The 18432-nt window shown below is 34.3% G+C and overlaps 1 protein-coding gene and 1 pseudogene across 1 annotated transcript; one reads left to right on the top strand and one right to left on the bottom strand.

The window, feature by feature from the left end:
* Positions 1 to 10650: 10650 nt before the first annotated feature.
* On the bottom strand, positions 10651 to 17142 carry LOC110737768 (annotated as a pseudogene).
* Positions 12154 to 12879, top strand: LOC110737545 (uncharacterized mitochondrial protein AtMg00810-like). Its single transcript, XM_021917889.1, has one exon. The coding sequence runs from the start codon at positions 12154 to 12156 to the stop codon at positions 12877 to 12879; it is 726 nt and encodes a 241-aa protein (XP_021773581.1).
* Positions 17143 to 18432: the final 1290 nt, after the last annotated feature.

The following is an 18432-nucleotide window of genomic DNA, read 5'->3' as shown; positions in this document are numbered from 1 at the left end:
GCGGGATAACGACAAGGTTACCGTATAGAAATTATATGTATTTTGAGGTTATAGTGTGGATTTCTCAAAAAGGAGGACATATCGTAGAAAACGGAAAGTTAGAGGGTTATAATGTAGAAAAACCCTTTTTACTCCTCATGACCAAAGCCCTTAGCTATATAACTCTATAACGTCAATTTAGAATGAAAGAATATCAATACGTGCATACCTACACTAACAGTTAGCCATTTAGCCCCACTTAATTAAACAAACATATGCGGCCGTATGAAATCATACACCACTAGCTCATGATTCTAGTTGACATGTACGCATGTCAGCTTAACGAAACAAATTAGCAAAATCTCATAAAATATGTAAAAGCATGTTAAAAAAAAAATGGATGGTTATGGCTTTGGAAATTAAATTTGTAGTGACATCTCAGTTGGAGCTGCTGACATTCATATATGAACTGTTTGTGCGCTTCCATCGCCGTCTTAGCAACTACATATTAGTATATTGGTCTACAACTTAATTATTAATTAACAATTAATAGAGTACGTAGTAGGTTAGGATCTAGCTAATTAGAAGCCATATGACACCTTGACCTACTTGCATATTTATCCTATCCTCTTTACTTTACTTTTTTTTTTTTTTTTTTTTTTTTCATATTGTTAAAGATTCAACTTTATATTCAAAGTGTTATAAAATAAGTGAGTAGGGTTTTTGTAAAGCATAACCTAGATTGCAAGAGCCTAGAGAGCTAAGGGTACCTAGGGGCCTGGTTGGAATTTTCAAGAATGTGGTTTATGCGTTATGCCATCGATCTCCCTTAATTGAGCTCTCTTACTCTATATATATATATATATATATATATATTTATTTATTTATTTTTATTTTTTTTTGCAAGAGTTTGCCACAAGCTTTCCTTCGCCACTATGGTTCGTGAACGGGCACACCATATCTTATAGCTAGCTCTTCACAAGTCGTGATTGTAGGTATGACTCATGTCCAAACTCGATCTATTCACATGTACATATAAGTATATTCCATCATCACGATGATGCTAGATTGAGAGTTCTCGACATCATGTGTAATGTCACACTATTCAATTTTAATATGTGTTTGATACATCAACTTTTAATTTCTCCTGCACAACCTTATTTAGGGTATGTACAATAATGTACATTTTGTTGGGGGTGTCAACCCAAGTCATACATGGAAATAGTTAGAAAGAGTTGCATTCCTTATAAGGGGCATCTGGTATAAACATTGAAATCTTGTGGAAATGAAACAAATAAAAGGGAAGGAATCATTTAGCTTTTACCTTTTCATTTGCTTAATTTAACCATATATGAAAATAAATCACTTGATTTTAACTCCATTTCTTTTAGTCTAAAGAGATAAGGGTAATTGTTACCTTAAATTTTATAGAGATAACAAATAGGTGAATGGTGGAACCAATACATACCCCTAAGTAATGGTAATTGTTACCCAAAACATTCTTACCAAACACTCGGTAACTCTAGGCTTAATAGAATATGTTTCCAACTAAAAAATCTCCCTAACAAAACATGCTCTAAATGTCCATCTTTCTCCATTACTATGACACATTTTGAGAGGATATTGAAAAACAATTCTATGCGAATTAGGCTCAAAATAGATAGTATCATTCTAATTTGGAGTAAAGTGAGCGTGCGACCCAACAAGTTGGATGAACGGGGCCAACAAGTTTAACATATACTTTCCAAAAGTTGTTATGCTTTTACCCTATTATTAAAGGGACACAAAGGTTGGTTAGATTAGTTAGATATGTGATCCTACTTATATATGATTCAAACAAAATTAGTCGGCAAAGCAAAAGAAGTAAATATTCTTAATTAGTTGGTAATTAAAAAAAAAAGGTTGCACTTGCACTTAAGTTGTCAATTAATGGACCTTTGATTTTGGACCACTTAATTCTCTCCGTGTTGCTGCAGCATTTTTACCAAGTATCGAGTCACAACTTAATTAAGGGCTAATTCAATCATTAATTAATGGATTAATGGTCCCCTTCATCATTGATTACGTTTATGCTCAACTATGGAAAGTATGACGAAAATGACAACTCATTTGACCGTCTAATCTAATCCTAATCCTTGTTATTTATAGAATTATACATGTCAAACCTTATATTATATCATCATACATGTTAATATCCAGTGTTTAGATTTATTATAATGTCAAAAGTACTTAAAACTACGCAGCAATTTGCATCTTATATTATAATAATTATCACTAATTATTTGCACTAAACATAATGTATTATAATCATCGTATCTTCATGCTACACGGTCGGATTTAGTTTATGTGTGTGTATATATATAATGTTTTACATACCATGCTAAAACATAGGTGTATATACTTTATTCTTGTCTTCCATCTATTGATTAATTAACATAATTTAATTAATTAGTTACTATCATTTGTGTTTAGCTTATTCGAGTTAAGATCGACAATGGCTAAGCAAAGAGTTGTATGCATCATTGTTCTTTTGCTAGTGTTTGTTCTAGGATCGATGATAACGAGTGCTAATGCTCGTGTTTATCGTGATTATTTGCCTACGAAACTAGATACGATTGATATCTACCGTGTGTTTAAGGAACTTGGTTATGATGAGTCTAAGCTTGAATATTTTCGTAGAAGATCCATGGTAGAGGATCAAAGAGACAGAGTTGCACCTGGAGGTCCAGCTGCTCAACATCACTAATTAGTAAGGTATTTACTAATGTCTTTATTTCGGTATAAACGTCTCAAATGGTTTTTCAAATAACCTAAAAAGTGTTTCGATTTGAAAATCTACTTTCTTACAAACGAGACGTTTATATTGAGATAAGGAAATAGTCCCTCCATCTGAAAATAATAGTTGTACGAGACGTTTATGTTGAGATAAAGAAATAGTCCTCTTCTCTTCAAATTTGCGGCTTCCAAAAGAGTTCAAAGACTATTTTTGGAAATCTCGAAATTGAAATTGTGGCCAATATATATTTTTTCCAATTTTTTTCCTTCAACATACAAGGGAGAAAAGGGGAGGGGGGGGGGGGGCTACAAGCTGTTCTGTTTTTTTAGAAAACAACTTAGTAGCTCATTGATGCTGGAAATTCATGATTAATGTTTTAATGATCATTAATCCTCTTATTTTCAATTTTTTTCTTTAAGAAAAAAACTTATTTAAGGGATATGAAATGATCGTTACTATTTTATAGAATTGTATTGTTCTATCATGCTTCATGCATGCACAAATGTACCCCCTTCAATGTATGTGATGAATTGAATGTATATGTTACCCTTTAAGGTTGTTCATTAGTTTTTTTTTTTTTATTAGCATAGTGTTTATGCAAATTGAACATTTTTATTTTGGTGCAAAAATAGAACATTAGTTTTTTTTTTAACATATTTTGAGTTATGTACATGACAATTTCTTACTTCGTATATAGCTAGCCACAACATAAATTGATACTCCCTTCGTCCCTTATTTTTTGCTCCAAAGCTAATATTTGGGTCAAACTCTGAAAATTTTGACAATAAATACTCGCGTGTATCTATTAAAGATAATATAATCATGTGAGATCTTGTTGTATTCGTTTAATTGTTTTTATAACTTTTACACGTATGAAAATGGATATATATATGTTTTAAGACGCATCTTAGTGACTGTGAAAAGTCAAATGGAGCAATATTATAGGGACATACAGAGTAGCATGAGTACTTTACTTATAAATGATACAAGGTAGTACCCGTGCAATGTTCGGAATGTTGACTTAGTACATCTATGTAAAAAAAAAAGTTAGTGTTAAAATATTCAAATTAGTTGTTATTAGAAAAGAAAAAAAAACCTACTTGAAGACAGAACATTGTAGCTTTGGCTGGTACAATATAGTAATATTTATAGCATTATATTATAAGCCAAACAACAATAAATATCTCTTAACCAAAAAAATAGGTAGGTGATAAAGGTAAAGAAAAAAAATATTTAATGTATCCTAACGTATTATCATATTGTACTTTAGCCAAAAAACAATAAATGTGTCTTAACCAAAAAATTAAATAGGTGATAAATGTTAAAAAAAATTAAAAAAAAAAAAAAATACTACAAGGAAATGGGTGGGATTTTAAGGTCTGTGGAGGGAAAAAAGAGAATCTATCGCTTTAGTATAGTATTATAGACAAGACAATTAATTAAGTAATAGGGTTACGACAATGATTAAATGGGGTTACCCTAATGGATGTGGGTTACTCTAATGAAAATATGGGGTTACTCTAATAAACAAGTAGTGTTGTTCTTTTGATAGCCAAGACAATTGAAAATGGACTACTTAGATATTAATATCCACATTTTTTAATTTTACAATGTTTATAATTAGAGATATTAACGTTAAAATTGTGTACTGGCAAGCTTAATAATAGAATGATGTCAACGATATTATCAATCAATATCAATATATAATACTAAAACAGACACCAAGAATGACACATGTCATTTCCTAGTGATGTTTTTTCCCTCCAAAATTCCCTCCCCTTTTTATCCTTTTTTTTTTTCCTCTCTTTTTAGCCAATGACATTAATTACCTACTATAAGTTATACACAAAATATTCACCAAATCATATAATATATTTGTTATTATATTGATTCATATACTTTCCGTTTCTATAATTAATATTTTCCATTCTATGTAATTTTAGACTACTTATCTAATGTAATATTAAATAAATATAGAGTTTCCAAATTTTTACTATGCAAACCTAACGTAAAATTAAATTAACGAGATCAAAAAAATATACATCTAAAAGTTTAAAAAATATTTTCCAAGGAAAATTTATGCTAAATTTATTATAATAATAATAATAATTAAAGATTGATGGGTCAAACATGTAGTTCGTATTAGGTTGTAGCTACTGAAGCGGAAGGTATGACAAGAAAATTTTAGTGTTTTTTTTTTTTTTTTTTTTTTCAGTACGAGGGATAGGAAATGAATGAGTCAACTTCTCTTACATAGTTATGTGGAGCAATATTCATTTATTTTTCAATTAATAAAATGATTTTATAAAAAAAATTACAAATAACTTAAAATACTATTCAAATTTTCCTTTATTTTTGTATCGATCATTAGTAAATGAGCCCCTTTATTACTAACTAGATTAGGTCCCATTCCATACACAACAATTTCACTACAATTAAACAATAAATTTTTGTTTTTATTAAAAATAACACATAGATAAAATACAACTATAACATATGTATTATAATCCTATTTTGCGTATATAATGAAATAAAACATGAAATATATTAAAACTACATGTTAGACCATATGAATACTGTAAAAACTCAATGATAAATTAGTATCATTTTTGTTTTTTAAATTATTATTAACCATACAAGTATTTAAAATTATTTATTACACCTAATGTCCAGGAATAATAGCCCCAATTTAATGATATTTGGTAAATTTTTCCTAAAATATGATAATATATGAAAGTATTAGATATAGAAATAAAAAAGAATAAAATTTTAATTAATTAAAATTTCTTACATGATTACATGCATAGATAAAGTGTTTATAATGTTATTATGTTGTTAAATTCTCTTCATTTTGGTATGTTATTCATATTAGATATAGGCGAGATTAAAGTATTTAAAAAAAAAAATCAAAATTCTCGTTTTTTAATAAAAAAAATAAAATAAAAAATTGTGTAGTACGAATCTATTATGTAATAGATTCATCATTTTAAATATTGTTACAAAATTACGTAATTTAAAATATATTCATCATTTGGAGGAATAAAATATGATGTTTTAAAGATGTGACATACATAGTAGTACGAAGTATTTGTTATGGTTTATTGTCCTATTATTAAAAGATATGGAAAATGGAGTAATAATGGTTATAAAGAAATATATATGTATTGTAAAATACGTATAAAAGATTTGGAATAATATTATAATAGTTATATTATACAAAAATTCCCAAAGAAGATTTTAGCAAAAAGGAAAGGTGTTTTTTAGAGGGAAAAAACTATAACAGGAATAAACACGTGTCATTTCTGGTGTCTGTTTTAGTATTATGTTATTGATTGATTGAATTATATTTGTTTTTTTTTTCCTACGGGATTAGTAATTTAATTTATAAACCGTGCATCGCACGGGCACTATGCTAGTTGTCAACAATTACCCAACTAGAGAAATCGCTAATTTGTCATGTTGTACTTCAATATTCGAATCCTCCAGATCGGATGTATCATTCTCTCTTCCGTAATGCATAGTTTTGACCACTTCCCTACAATTTCCTCGGCCATCAGAAACGAATTGAACGGCTACATCCATCGGGGAGGAGTACCGCTGGAACACACAAGAACAAAACTCCGACCTCCGAGCTAGGGCACAGTGTCTCCAGAGGGAGACTCTTTACAATTAGGTGTTATTATTTAGGTGTTGTTAGGTTGAGTATTCCCGTGAATTTGGAAATTAAATAGAGAGCTTGTTTTGTACTCATAGAGTACCATAAGTGTATGGTACTCATTCCATGCTCCATATGTTATTATGTTAAAACCATGTGTTATTTTACAAAGACATTATATTTATTTTGACAAAACCTTATATTATGTTACAAAAATCGTTCTATTTTTCTAGTTTTGAATTGTGTTTATTGCTAATTTTTTAATTTTTTTTTTATTTTTTTAATTTTTACACAAACATTTTGTTATTTTTTTATTATCTCTTTCTGTAAATTTCTTTAGATATATATTGGTGTTATTTTGAAATTTAACTTTACATTATTATTTCAATTCTAATATTATTTTGCTTAAACTTGTGTTATTTTTTTTATCCCTTTTTGTTATCTTGTATAAATAGTGTTATTTTTTTTTATCGAACCTTGTATTATTTTGCTAAACTATAATGTTATTTTGCCTAAATCTTGTATCATTTTTTTAAATTTAAATCCTTTCATTATATTGTTTAAACATTGTACGTAGTATTATTTTGCTAAAAACTTGTATAAATTTGTTTAAAACATATTTTAAAGGAAATATCTGAATAATTACCAAGAAGAAAAGTAAAAGAATTAATGAAGGCAGGAAAAAAAGAAAAGAAATAGATCCCAAATTTTAGTAGAGATGAATATGGTAAACATAATATATAATAATATATTACAAAAAAGTTTTCTACCTAATAACATAGAGTTTGATAATACAAAATAGCATAATGCACTAAATAAAGAGTTATGCCCAGTTAATTCCCCAGATAAACAAAATTTATCTTGGGTATAATCATCTTTTCAAGTACCAGTGGAGGGGTACATGCGTCTTTTCATATACTAGTTGAGGGGTACATGTGTAATTTCCTCACCAAACAGTAAATGCAAGTTGCAAACAGTAATTGGATAGCTCACCAAAAGTACTGAATATATGACTAAGTTTTTTCAGTATATTTACAGAAATGCCACCAGATTAACAAAAATTCGTTTATGTGGCAGATAAACTTGTATTTGCCGCTAAAAAAAGTAACATCCATCTATTACCGTGTAGTAAAATAATTAATAATGAAATTGATGTAATAAAATTACTGTATTATAATATAACATGACATACGTAATTGAATAATATAATAAATACTTGAAAGTACATGAAATTATAACAACTTGGAGTTGAGAATGTGGGAAGTGTAAAACCATAACACTCCATGAGCACAAAAGAAATCGCGTTGAGAATGTGGGAAGTGTAAAATCATGACAATTTTCAATTCCCACAAAAACACGAGAATTAAAGCTCTCCCTTGGTAACTCAAAATTCTCATGGTTAGAAAATATCTATATAACAGCCAAACAAGTTTAGTTAATTGATAGGAAATTTGATGTGGGATTTTAATACCCATAAAATATAAATTCCCATAGGAAATTAATTCCTATGTCAACCAAACATCACCTTATTCATCAACTTGCTCAATATTTTTTTCTCTATTCAACTCACTCTTCTAAAACTTTGGACGGTCAAACAATGCACTTAAAAAAAAATAGAGAATCATATTCCATAGTGCGTAATGATGTACTTCATATAACACAAGGTATTGTAACTACCTTAAAGAGAGTCATGAAGACGAATGATATAGATGCAAGTGATGAAGATTAATATATGATTATATTAGCTGTTGTCCTATATAGTGTATTCCTAGTGTATTAGCTGTATTTTGTCCTGTAATGTCCTTTGTCCTGTAGTACAGCTTGACATGCTGAGTCACTAGGTCAGATCATTCTAGGGATTGATTCCTAGGAGTATATATATGTACAAAGGGTGTAAATAGTGTTGTAATAACAAACACATAATCATTGAGCCGCCATAAGCTTTCTTCCTCAAGACTCTTGCTATTTGCTTCCAATATTAAGGCATATTTGTCTTCATGGTATCAGAGCCAGGTTGCGATTTAGCAAGATAAAAGTGAAAGATCGTGCTCAAAATTTCTTTTTCTTATTCTGTTCAGCATAAAGATTGAATCTTTTCTGCTTTTGTTACCTATTTTTCCTTCTTTTCCTCTCTTAAAAGTTGAATCTTTATACTAAAAATGTCGAAGATGGGCAGCATTCAGTCTCTGTTAAGAAACTGACCGGTGAAAGCAACTATAGAGAATGGAGAAGATCGATGGAGATTAACCTAGCATCCAAGAGGAAACTAGGATTTGTTAAAGGAATGGTGAAGAAAGATGCCTCTGATGATGAATGGGACACATGTAACAGCATGGTGATAGCTTGGCTAACCTGTAACATGACTAACTTTGTTAAAAGAACAGCACAGCTGTTGGGATCTGGAAGCAACTAGAGACTAGATTTTTTCAGACAAATGGTGCAAGGAAATACAAGCGAACAAGAATGTTTATGAGATCCAGCAGAATGGTGAGTCTATCAATGACTACTACACCAGAATCAAGTCATCGTGGGGTGAAATTGAGGGTATGAACATGTTACCTCCTATCACCACCATGACACCTGAAATCAGTACATTCATAGGAGCATTGAATGTGCAAATGGAGGAACAACTCTTTCAGTTTCTGAATGGTTTGACAACTCCTATGCTGCTAAGAGAGGTCACAAGTCACATTCTGATGCAATCCCCTCTACCAAGTGTAGAGACAGCCTGTGCAACCTTGCAGCAGGAAGAGTCTCAGAGAAAAACTCTTAATGAAGTTAAGGGTGAGGGGGAGCCAACAACAGAGGTCAAGAGCCTCGTGGACCTCGCAGGTCAAACAATAGAGAGAGAGATCAGGAGCATCATGGAGAAGGTTGCTCAGTTTGTGGAAGGAAAACTCACTCCGAAGACCAATGCTGGAAGGTTGTTGGATATCCAAAATGGCATCATATGTATAAGAAACAGCAGAGAAAGGAGAGGAGAGGTTGGAGCCAAAGGGAAGTGGAGCAAGCAAAAAGAAGGAAAGTTTGCTGAGATTGTGCAAGGTTTAGTGTCCATTACTGCACAACAACTTGAACAGCTGCTGAAACTTGTTCCCTCGTGCTCAAAGAACATCAAAATTGGATATGACACAGAGGATGAAATAAGTGCGAACTTTGCAGGTATGATCACTTGCTATAATGTTATCAGCACTTAAAATGAATGGATAATTGATTTTGGGGCAACATATCATATGATTGGTGATGCTAAACTCTTGAATACTTGCATACCTATAACTGGAAAGGCTAAAATAAATCTTCCAAACTGGCAATACTGCAGCAATAACTTGTAAAGGTGATGTTGTATTGAAAAATGGGTTAAAATTGTTAAATGTGTTGTGTGTGCCTGAATTCAGACATCACCTTGATGTCTGTGGGAAGATTGATGAAAGATAAGGATTGTGAAGTAAAATTTTACTCTAAATGTGCACTATTCAGGACTGTGCAACTCAGAAAGTAAGAGCAGCGAGTAGAGCTGCTGGAGGGCTATTCTATTCAGAAGATGCTGAAAAGAATAAGCAGCAGAAGAAAGGAGTGGATGGAAAGAAGTTGCAGGGAGATGCAATGAAGCCAGAATGTAATAAAACTAGTCTAGAAATGTGTAATTTGTGGCAAAGTAGGCTAGGACATGCTCCTATGAGCAAGATTCTTGAAATTTGTTGTGTATCTAACTCTAAATTTTCTGCTGATGTTGTGTGTTTGGTTTTCCCTATGGCTAAATTTACAAAGTCACCTTATACTACCGGTGAATCTCATTCTCAGAACTTGTTTGAATTGATTCACATTGATACTTGGGGCCCATACATGGTGAAGACAAAAGGAAATTATAGATATTTCCTAACTATAGTTGATTGCTTTAGAGCTACTTGGGTTCAGTTGCTGAAACTGAAGTCAGAAGCATATAATGCTATTAGAACTTTCATACAATTTGCAAAAAATCAATTTCAGGCATCTATGAAAATAGTGAGATCTGATAATGCCCTGGAATTCAAAGATAGTAAGTGCAGGGAGTATTTCAGTGATCTTGGGGCAATTCATCAAACATCTTGTGTGGATAGACCACAGCAAAACGAAAGGGTTGAGAGAAAACATAGAAACATCTTAGAGATGGCCAGAGCCCTGAGATTCCACGCAGGGTTGGCACTCCATTTTTGGGGAGATTGTGTGTTAACAACATACATTATCAATCGAATCCCAAATAGAATTGATAAAAAACAGTCACCTTATGAGAAATTGTTTGGTAAGAAACCAGACTACTCTCATATGAAAGTGTTTGGTTGTCAGCTATGGCCTACAACCCAGCTCTAAACAAAGACAAGTTTGCTGCAAGGGGTGTGCCTTGTGTGTTTCTAAGTTATGCTCATAACCAGAAAGGGTACAAACTGATGAACCTCACAAATCAACAGCTGTTTGTGTCGAGAGATGTCAAATTCTATGAGAAGATATTTCCCTACAGTAAGAAGTCCTCAATTCAGAAGTACAACATTCCTGCACATATTCAGTTCCCATCAGACGTCCTAGTTACTGAAGAAGAAAGAATGAAGAATCTGAGAATAAGAATGCAGAAGTTCAGGGGGAGCAGGATGATCAACATGAGACTAATGCAGAAAACTTGGAAAGTTCAAATTCAGAAGAGAATGGAGGATCTGATCCAGATGCACAGCAGAATGCAATGGGTGATCATGATGATCATCAATCAGCTCAAGAAGTTGAGCCACCACCTGTACAGATTGATCTGAGAAGATCAACTAGAGAAAGGAGAGCACCATCTTGGTCTGTAGATTATGATATGGGAATGAAACAGGCTCATGCCCCTTGTGTTTTTAGATCAGTTCCAGCTATAGTAAAGCCAGTTTGCAGCCTTCTTGAGTCAAGTTGTCAACCAATCTGACCCCACTCACTTCAAAGAAGCAGTGAAAGAAGAAAAATGGGTGATAGCTATGAATGAAGAGATCACAACTCTAGAAAACAATGGCACTTGGAAAATTACTGACTTGCCAACACGAAAAATGGCTATTGGCAGTAAATGGTTGTACAAAACCAAGCTTAACCCACATGGAACTATATAGAAAGACACAAAGCAAGAGTGGTAGTCCTAGGGTGCAGGCAGAGATATGGAATTGATTATGAAACAGTAACTCTTAGCTGTAGCTGCCATTGAAGATTGGGTGGTATGGCAAATGGATGTAAAAAATGCTTTCCTACATGGAGATTTGGAGGAAGATGTGTACATGACCATGCCAACTGGATACATAGGGTGGAACAGCAGAATTCAAGTCAACACTCAAGGAGAAACAATAGGCTCCAAACCTTCCAAAGTATGTAAACTTAGGAAGTCTTTATATGGCTTGAAACAGGCTCCAAGATAGTGGTTTTCGAAATTATCTACAGCCCTCAAACAGTTTGGTTTCACTCAATCCAAGGCTGATTATTCCTTGTTCACCAAAGAGCACAATCAATCATTTGCTGCTGTGTTGGTGTATATTGATGATTTGCTGCTAGCAGGAAATGATCAGTCTCTTCTCACTGTGGTGAAACAATACATGGCTTCCCAATTTCACATGAAAGACTTGGGAAACATCAGATACTTCTTGGGATTAGAAGTTGATAGGTCACAACAAGGCATATTCTTGTCTCAGAAAAAATATACTCTTGATCCCATCAAATAGTTGGTATGCAAAAGGCAAAGCCTGTAAAAATATCAATGGACCCTCATCTGAAATTGACAGTTGAGAGTGGTGTCCTCTTGCCCAATGCAACAGAATATCAAAGACTAATTGGAAAATTGATATACTTGGGACTGACAAGGCCTGATATCACTTATGCTATAAACTCCCTAAGTCAGTTCATGCAACAGCCCACATCAGTGCACATGCAGGCTGCCAAAAGAATTCTCAGATACTTGAAGCTGGCTCGCAATCAAGGAATATCATTAGCCTCGAACTCAGCAGCAGTCTTGACTGCATATGCAGACAGTGATTGGGGAGGATGCCCTATTACTAGGAGGTCAACCACCGGTTATTATATCTTGTTGGGTGCATCACCAGTGTCTTGGAAATCCAAAAAGCAGCATGTTGTTGCAAAATCTTCAGCAGAAGCAGAGTATAGAGCCATGGCTCTGGCAACCTGTGAAGTCACTTGGCTAACACAGTTACTCAAAGACCTGGGAATGAAGAAAATAGGTGCTGCAATCTTGAAAGTGGACAACAAAGCAGCCCTGTCCATAGCAGCAAACCCGGTTCAACATGAAAGAACAAAACATGTTGAAATGGACTGCCATTTTGTTCAAGATAAAGTAATTACGGTTGAAATAAAGCCAGAGTACATTCCATCATCGCAGCAGCCAACTGATATCTTGACAAAACCCATGAGCATATTGCAAAAACAGCAGCTCTTTTCCAAACTAGGAATCAAATCAAACCATTCCTAGTTTGAGGGGGAGTGATGAAGATTATTATCTGATTATATTAGCTGCTGTCCTATATAGTGTATTCCTAGTGTATTAGCTGTATTTTGTCCTGTAATGTCCTTTGTCCTGTAGTACAACTTGTATGCTGAGTCACTAGGTCAGATCATTCTAGGGATTGATTCCTAGGAATATGTATATGTACAAAGGGTGTAAATAGTGCTGTAATAACAAACACATATTCATTGAGCCGCCATAAGCTTTCTTCCTCATTACTCTTGCTATTTGCTTCCACTATCAAGGCATATTTGTCTTCAGCAAGTTTTATCTTCATACTAGGCCACTACCAATGCACATTTCAGCTAATAAGGCATTTATCCTATCGTTGGCAGCTTCCTATCGTTGGCAGCTTCAAAAAGGATTTTTGCCCTCGTGACTTGGGCATGAGCTCGAATTCTTCTTAGTCTGTTGGGCATCATCAACGCCCTAATACTCTCTGAATGATTCTGTAACTTTGGACATACATCAACATCTCCATATTGAAGGGATGGAAGGGGCCCGACTATAGATTCCAGGTTGTTCAGCTTATAGAGATTCAACCTTACAAGTTTGGAGAAGCTTGTAAGCCCAAAATCTAACTTTTCACCAACATAAGCGTCTTCTAGAGTTAGTTCCACTAGATAACGGAGCCCTTGAAGAATGGGTAGTGGGTCTTCTTTAAGTCGTGAATAGTACAAGTGTAATGAGGTCAAGCTGTTAAGCTTTCCAATCCATTCTGGTAACTTCTCCAATAAACCATGCAAGTAGAGACGTTCGAGTAGAGGAGGTGGTGTTGTTATATATTGTATATCAAGAACCTCATCGTAGCTCATTGATCCTATGCTAAGTGATCGAATATGTTTCATTTCCTCCATTGCACAACACAGTGGCCTCCCATGTTCTTTTCTGAGCTTTGTGATTCGCAGGCTTCTTAACTGCTTCAGATGCCACAATCCATCCACTGTACTGGTTGTATTGGCTTCCACACATACTAATGTTTGCAGCTCTTTGAAATTCTCTAACAGTCCATCTTGTATCTTCACAGCCCTTGTCTAACAACTTTGTGATTACCAAAGTTGAACTCCCTAGGATAAGCAAGAAGATGGCGTAGCTTGTGGCAGTGAGCTAGTTCTTTGGGAAGCTCGACTATAAAAGGTAACTTGAGATCCAGAGTTTGCAAATTCCTAAGCTTTCCAACAGACTTTGGAAGGACTTGGATGTTTGTGAGTCTCAAGCACAAATATTGCAAGTGCTGCAGAATTCCCAACTCTTCAGGGGCATGGTCAATGTGAGCATTTTCAAGGTCTGATACTTTTAAGAGTCTTGCAACTCTTAGGAGCGGGTTGAAGTAAGATTCTGAAGCTATTTTCAGGTTCGAAAGTGAAAGCAGCGAACGAGTACTAGAGCTATTAAGGACCTCTAACACACTCTTGTTAGCAAAATCTTGATTAATACTGAATCGTCGGAAAAGCTTGGTTGATGAGAAATTACTTTCCTTGGTTAAATGTAGACAGAAACCCAAGTTCTCCGATTTTGGAATGATTATCATCTCCCGTAGGATATCATGGACCTTGTATGATTTAATTCTTTTAGTACCAATGGGAAGTAGTCTTTCATCCTCCACATCAACTTCAACCAAATTCCTATTCACAAGTTCGTTCAAATAATCTTCTGCTACCTCTTCAAGTGTTTTGCCTTTTTGATTTTGAACGAAACCCTCTGCAATCCAAAGCCGAACTAATCTGTTTTCACTTACAGGGGAATCTTCAGGGAACATGCTGAAGTACAAAATACAAGGTTTAAGATGATATGGCAATTCATGATAGCTTAAAAGCAGCATTCTTTTAGTGCTTGAGAAGCGAGGATTGCTTCCAAGCTCGGCCCCAATGCCATTATGCACTTTGTTCCATTCAGATAGATTCTTCTTCTTGGTGGACAAAAGCCCTGCTATAGCTACTATTGCTAGTGGCCATCCCTTGCATTTCTCCACCATGTAACGCGCTGACTCTTCAAGATCTTGAGGACAACGTCCTTTACCAAAGACTTTATAAGTAAAAAGATCCCATGCTTCTTTTTTAGGCAAAGGTTCTAGATCATAGACACAACCCCCTCCTAATGATACTTCCCATTCCTGAGCAATATTGTTTTCTCGTGTTGTCATAAGTATTCTACTATCCTTATTATTAGAGGGCAGAACAGCTTTTAGCAATCTCCACAGCTCTGTGTCCCAAACATCGTCAAACACAATTATATAACTGCAAATTATAGGAGGATTGAAATAAATTAGTACTGCCTAAAATAAAGAATTGTGGTGTTAAAATATAAGAAATACAGAATAGCATACTCATAATCTCATAAATTAACACTTCCTCTCTTTCTTAAATAATGCGCCATCTAGAAATGGTGTAGTTATATTGAAACAAAAGAAATACGAAGTATGTAATAAAATAATACGGAGTAAGATTTAGGTTGTGGATATTAAATCATGTAAAGTACCTCATTTTTTTAAGGTGGTTCCTTAATTTACAGATGGTTACTTCATCAGAAGCATCAACTTCTACCAATGGCTCATTGTGCACTTGGTTGAATAGGGTCATCAGTAGATCCCTCCGTTTGTAGGATTGCGAGACAGTGACCCAAGCATAGACGTCAAAACAGGTATTCTCAATGACCTCTTCATACACTTTGCGGACAAGGGTTGTCTTCCCTATTCCTCCCATAGCCACCACTGCAATCACAAAGTGATCTTGCAGCTTCAAATTTTTCCTTACGATTTTCAATTCCAACAACCTCGGAGTCATCCATGAAGAGGGAGGAAACTCGAGGATCTTGCAATTATTCATAACGCTCTTGATGAGAGTCCTCCGTTGTGGTGCTGAATTGATATCGTTCCCTTCTGCTGCTGATCGCAATTATGTCTGTCTTAGTGTCTTTAATTTTGGAGGATAACTCATGCTTGGGTCTCAGCTGTGATACACAAACAACTGCTTTACCCAGCCACCTCCTGATTCTGCTTATCATCTGGTAGGATTGTCGCAGTGGCAGTTTCTGCTGCTGTTTGAGTAGAAGGAATTCATCTATGACATCCTCAATGTCGTAAGCAACTGTTTGTACTTGCATCAGCCACTCATTAATGGTGTCATCTTCTTCCGCTTTCTCTTCAGCATTGTTGAGAACAACTTTGATGGTTCCTAGTTCCATTTGCAAGTCTCTAACATCTCTTGGGAGACTTCCTAGCAGCTCTGCTTCGGCTGTTAACAATGCTGCTAGCTTTTCCAGGGCAAGGCACACCACACTTTCGGCCATTATTTGTTGAAGTTTTGGGGACTGGACAGGTTAGATCAACCCACAAAATAAGGATTCTTACATTCTCAGATAAATTATACAACCCAATAATGATATAAGGAATAACAATCCTCATTAAATGATACTCATTTGCTTTTATGAGCAAAAACAATACTACCTATGAATTTTGCATTAAGTGGGTTATGTAGAATTTGTACTATGCAGTTAATATTCATATTATATATGAATTAATTGAGCTTTTGGCAACACTGCTGATCTAATTTTTAGTTTTTTAGTTGGAGTAGAATGACTAAACACATTTGTTAACACATTAATTTAACATTGATTCAAAACCTAAGGAGGTGTTTGGTTGAGAGAATTTTGTAGTTCAAATTGCATATAAACAGTCAATTTGCAGTTTTATACACCTCAGTACCTCACATCTACAAAAATCCTACAACTATTTGTCTAGTTTCTAAAAAATCAACCTTTTGGACTCAAATCTCACTTCCAATCTTCTCTCAACCAAACAACTACCCATTAACACTCTATATTTACCCAAAAAGGCAAAACTTCTTCTGTAAACAAAACACCATCAAGTAACAATTTCTTTATCTCACTTTTCATTATATAATACATAAGGCACATGAAATTTACAATAATATAATATAAAATAAACACAGTCAGAAGAACTATCAAATAACTTAAATCAGAAATAAATCAAGTCAGAATATAAGTAAGCAGTATACCTTGTAAATTGAAGAGCTCAATAAGCTAGATGAGGTAGCAGATCGGGCCGTCACAATTGGCAGACTGAGAGAATTGAATAGAGAGGACTAGTTGGAATGAGCAGTGATGTTTCAAAATTAAAGTTAACTTTCCTTCCTCGTAATTCCGGTCTGGCCATGTGGTAAGTAGAAATGTAGAATAGTGTTTTCCTTTTTCCCCAAATTTATTATTTATTTATTATTATTAGTGAAGTATGCAATTTGTGTAGTACTCCCTCCATTTTAAAATATTTGCTTCATTTCTCCATTCGTGGAGTTTTAGGAAAATTTGAAGAAAATAATAAAATATGGAGGTAGTAGTAGAGCTGGCAATCCTGACCCGACCCGTGACCCGAAATTGACAAGAAAAAGTAGACCAAAAATTGACCTGAACACAAAGCTGACCCGACCCGACCCATACCCGATCCGAAATAGAGTTGACCCGAACTTGACCCGTTACCTGAATTGACCCGACCCAAATTAACCCGACCCGAAGTTGACCCGATACCCGAAATTGACCCGATACCCGAAGTGACCCGACCCGATTTTGACCGAATTGATTGACCACGAACGGACCCGAAACCCGAAGCGACCCGAACTATACCCGAAATGACCCGATCCAAAATTAACAAATACTCAAAATGACCTAATTGATTTAGGGCTTAATTACTTTACCCAAATAAACACCAATCGAAATTAACCTTAATTAAACAGTATAGTATTGTGTGTATAATACTGTTGAAATGTGCGTGTAATTTAGTACACGTAATTCATGAAGAGTTCCATTTGATAAAGAACACTAGTTATTGTCATTGTTATTATCTACTATTACTCTTAGCTTCTTCTTTTAAGTGTTACGTTGAATTTTTTTTTTCCACTATTCACTTTATCTAATTTGAATTTTGACCAATTTAATGATAGTGATCATACATATGAAACAATACAGTCCTATGTATATAGTATGTTGGAATTGTCTAATGAATATATTATTAATATTCAATTGTTATGCTTTATACTTATTGATAATTATAATATATTATTGGTCAAATTTCTACATCGACATAGACGAAGATTAACCTGACCCGAACTTGACCCGATAATTGAACCCGAAGACTGACCGACCTGAATTGACCCGACCCAAACTCAACCCGACCCGAAGTGTTGACCCGATACCCGACCCGAATTACCATTGACCCAAAACCCGAATTGACCCAACCCAACCCGAATATTGATTGCCCCGAAATTGACCCGACCCGAACTGACCCGACCCGAACGACCCGTTTTCCAGGTCTAGGTAGTAGGGTGGGGGGAAGAATAAAAAATTGTAAAAGGCAAAAGTAGTTGAGAGAATTGGAAGAGAGAGAATATGAAATTAATAAAATATGATATATGTCGGGTCCACTAAGTGAGAGAAATGAATTAAATATTGTAAGAGATTTCCAAATAAGAAAATGGAATAGTATTTAAAAACGGCCGGAAAAAGAAA

The sequence above is a fragment of the Chenopodium quinoa genome, unplaced genomic scaffold (genome assembly GCF_001683475.1).
Source record: "Chenopodium quinoa cultivar QQ74 unplaced genomic scaffold, ASM168347v1, whole genome shotgun sequence".
In the NCBI taxonomy this organism is placed as follows: domain Eukaryota; kingdom Viridiplantae; phylum Streptophyta; class Magnoliopsida; order Caryophyllales; family Amaranthaceae; genus Chenopodium; species Chenopodium quinoa.
Note: the sequence above shows the minus strand (reverse complement) of the source record. Positions and strands in the feature narration are given on the sequence as shown.

Bases quoted from the DNA above. Each gene is read 5' to 3' on its own strand.
- LOC110737545 (XM_021917889.1), top strand. From the start codon at position 12,154: ATGGACCCTCATCTGAAATTGACAGTTGAGAGTGGTGTCCTCTTGCCC.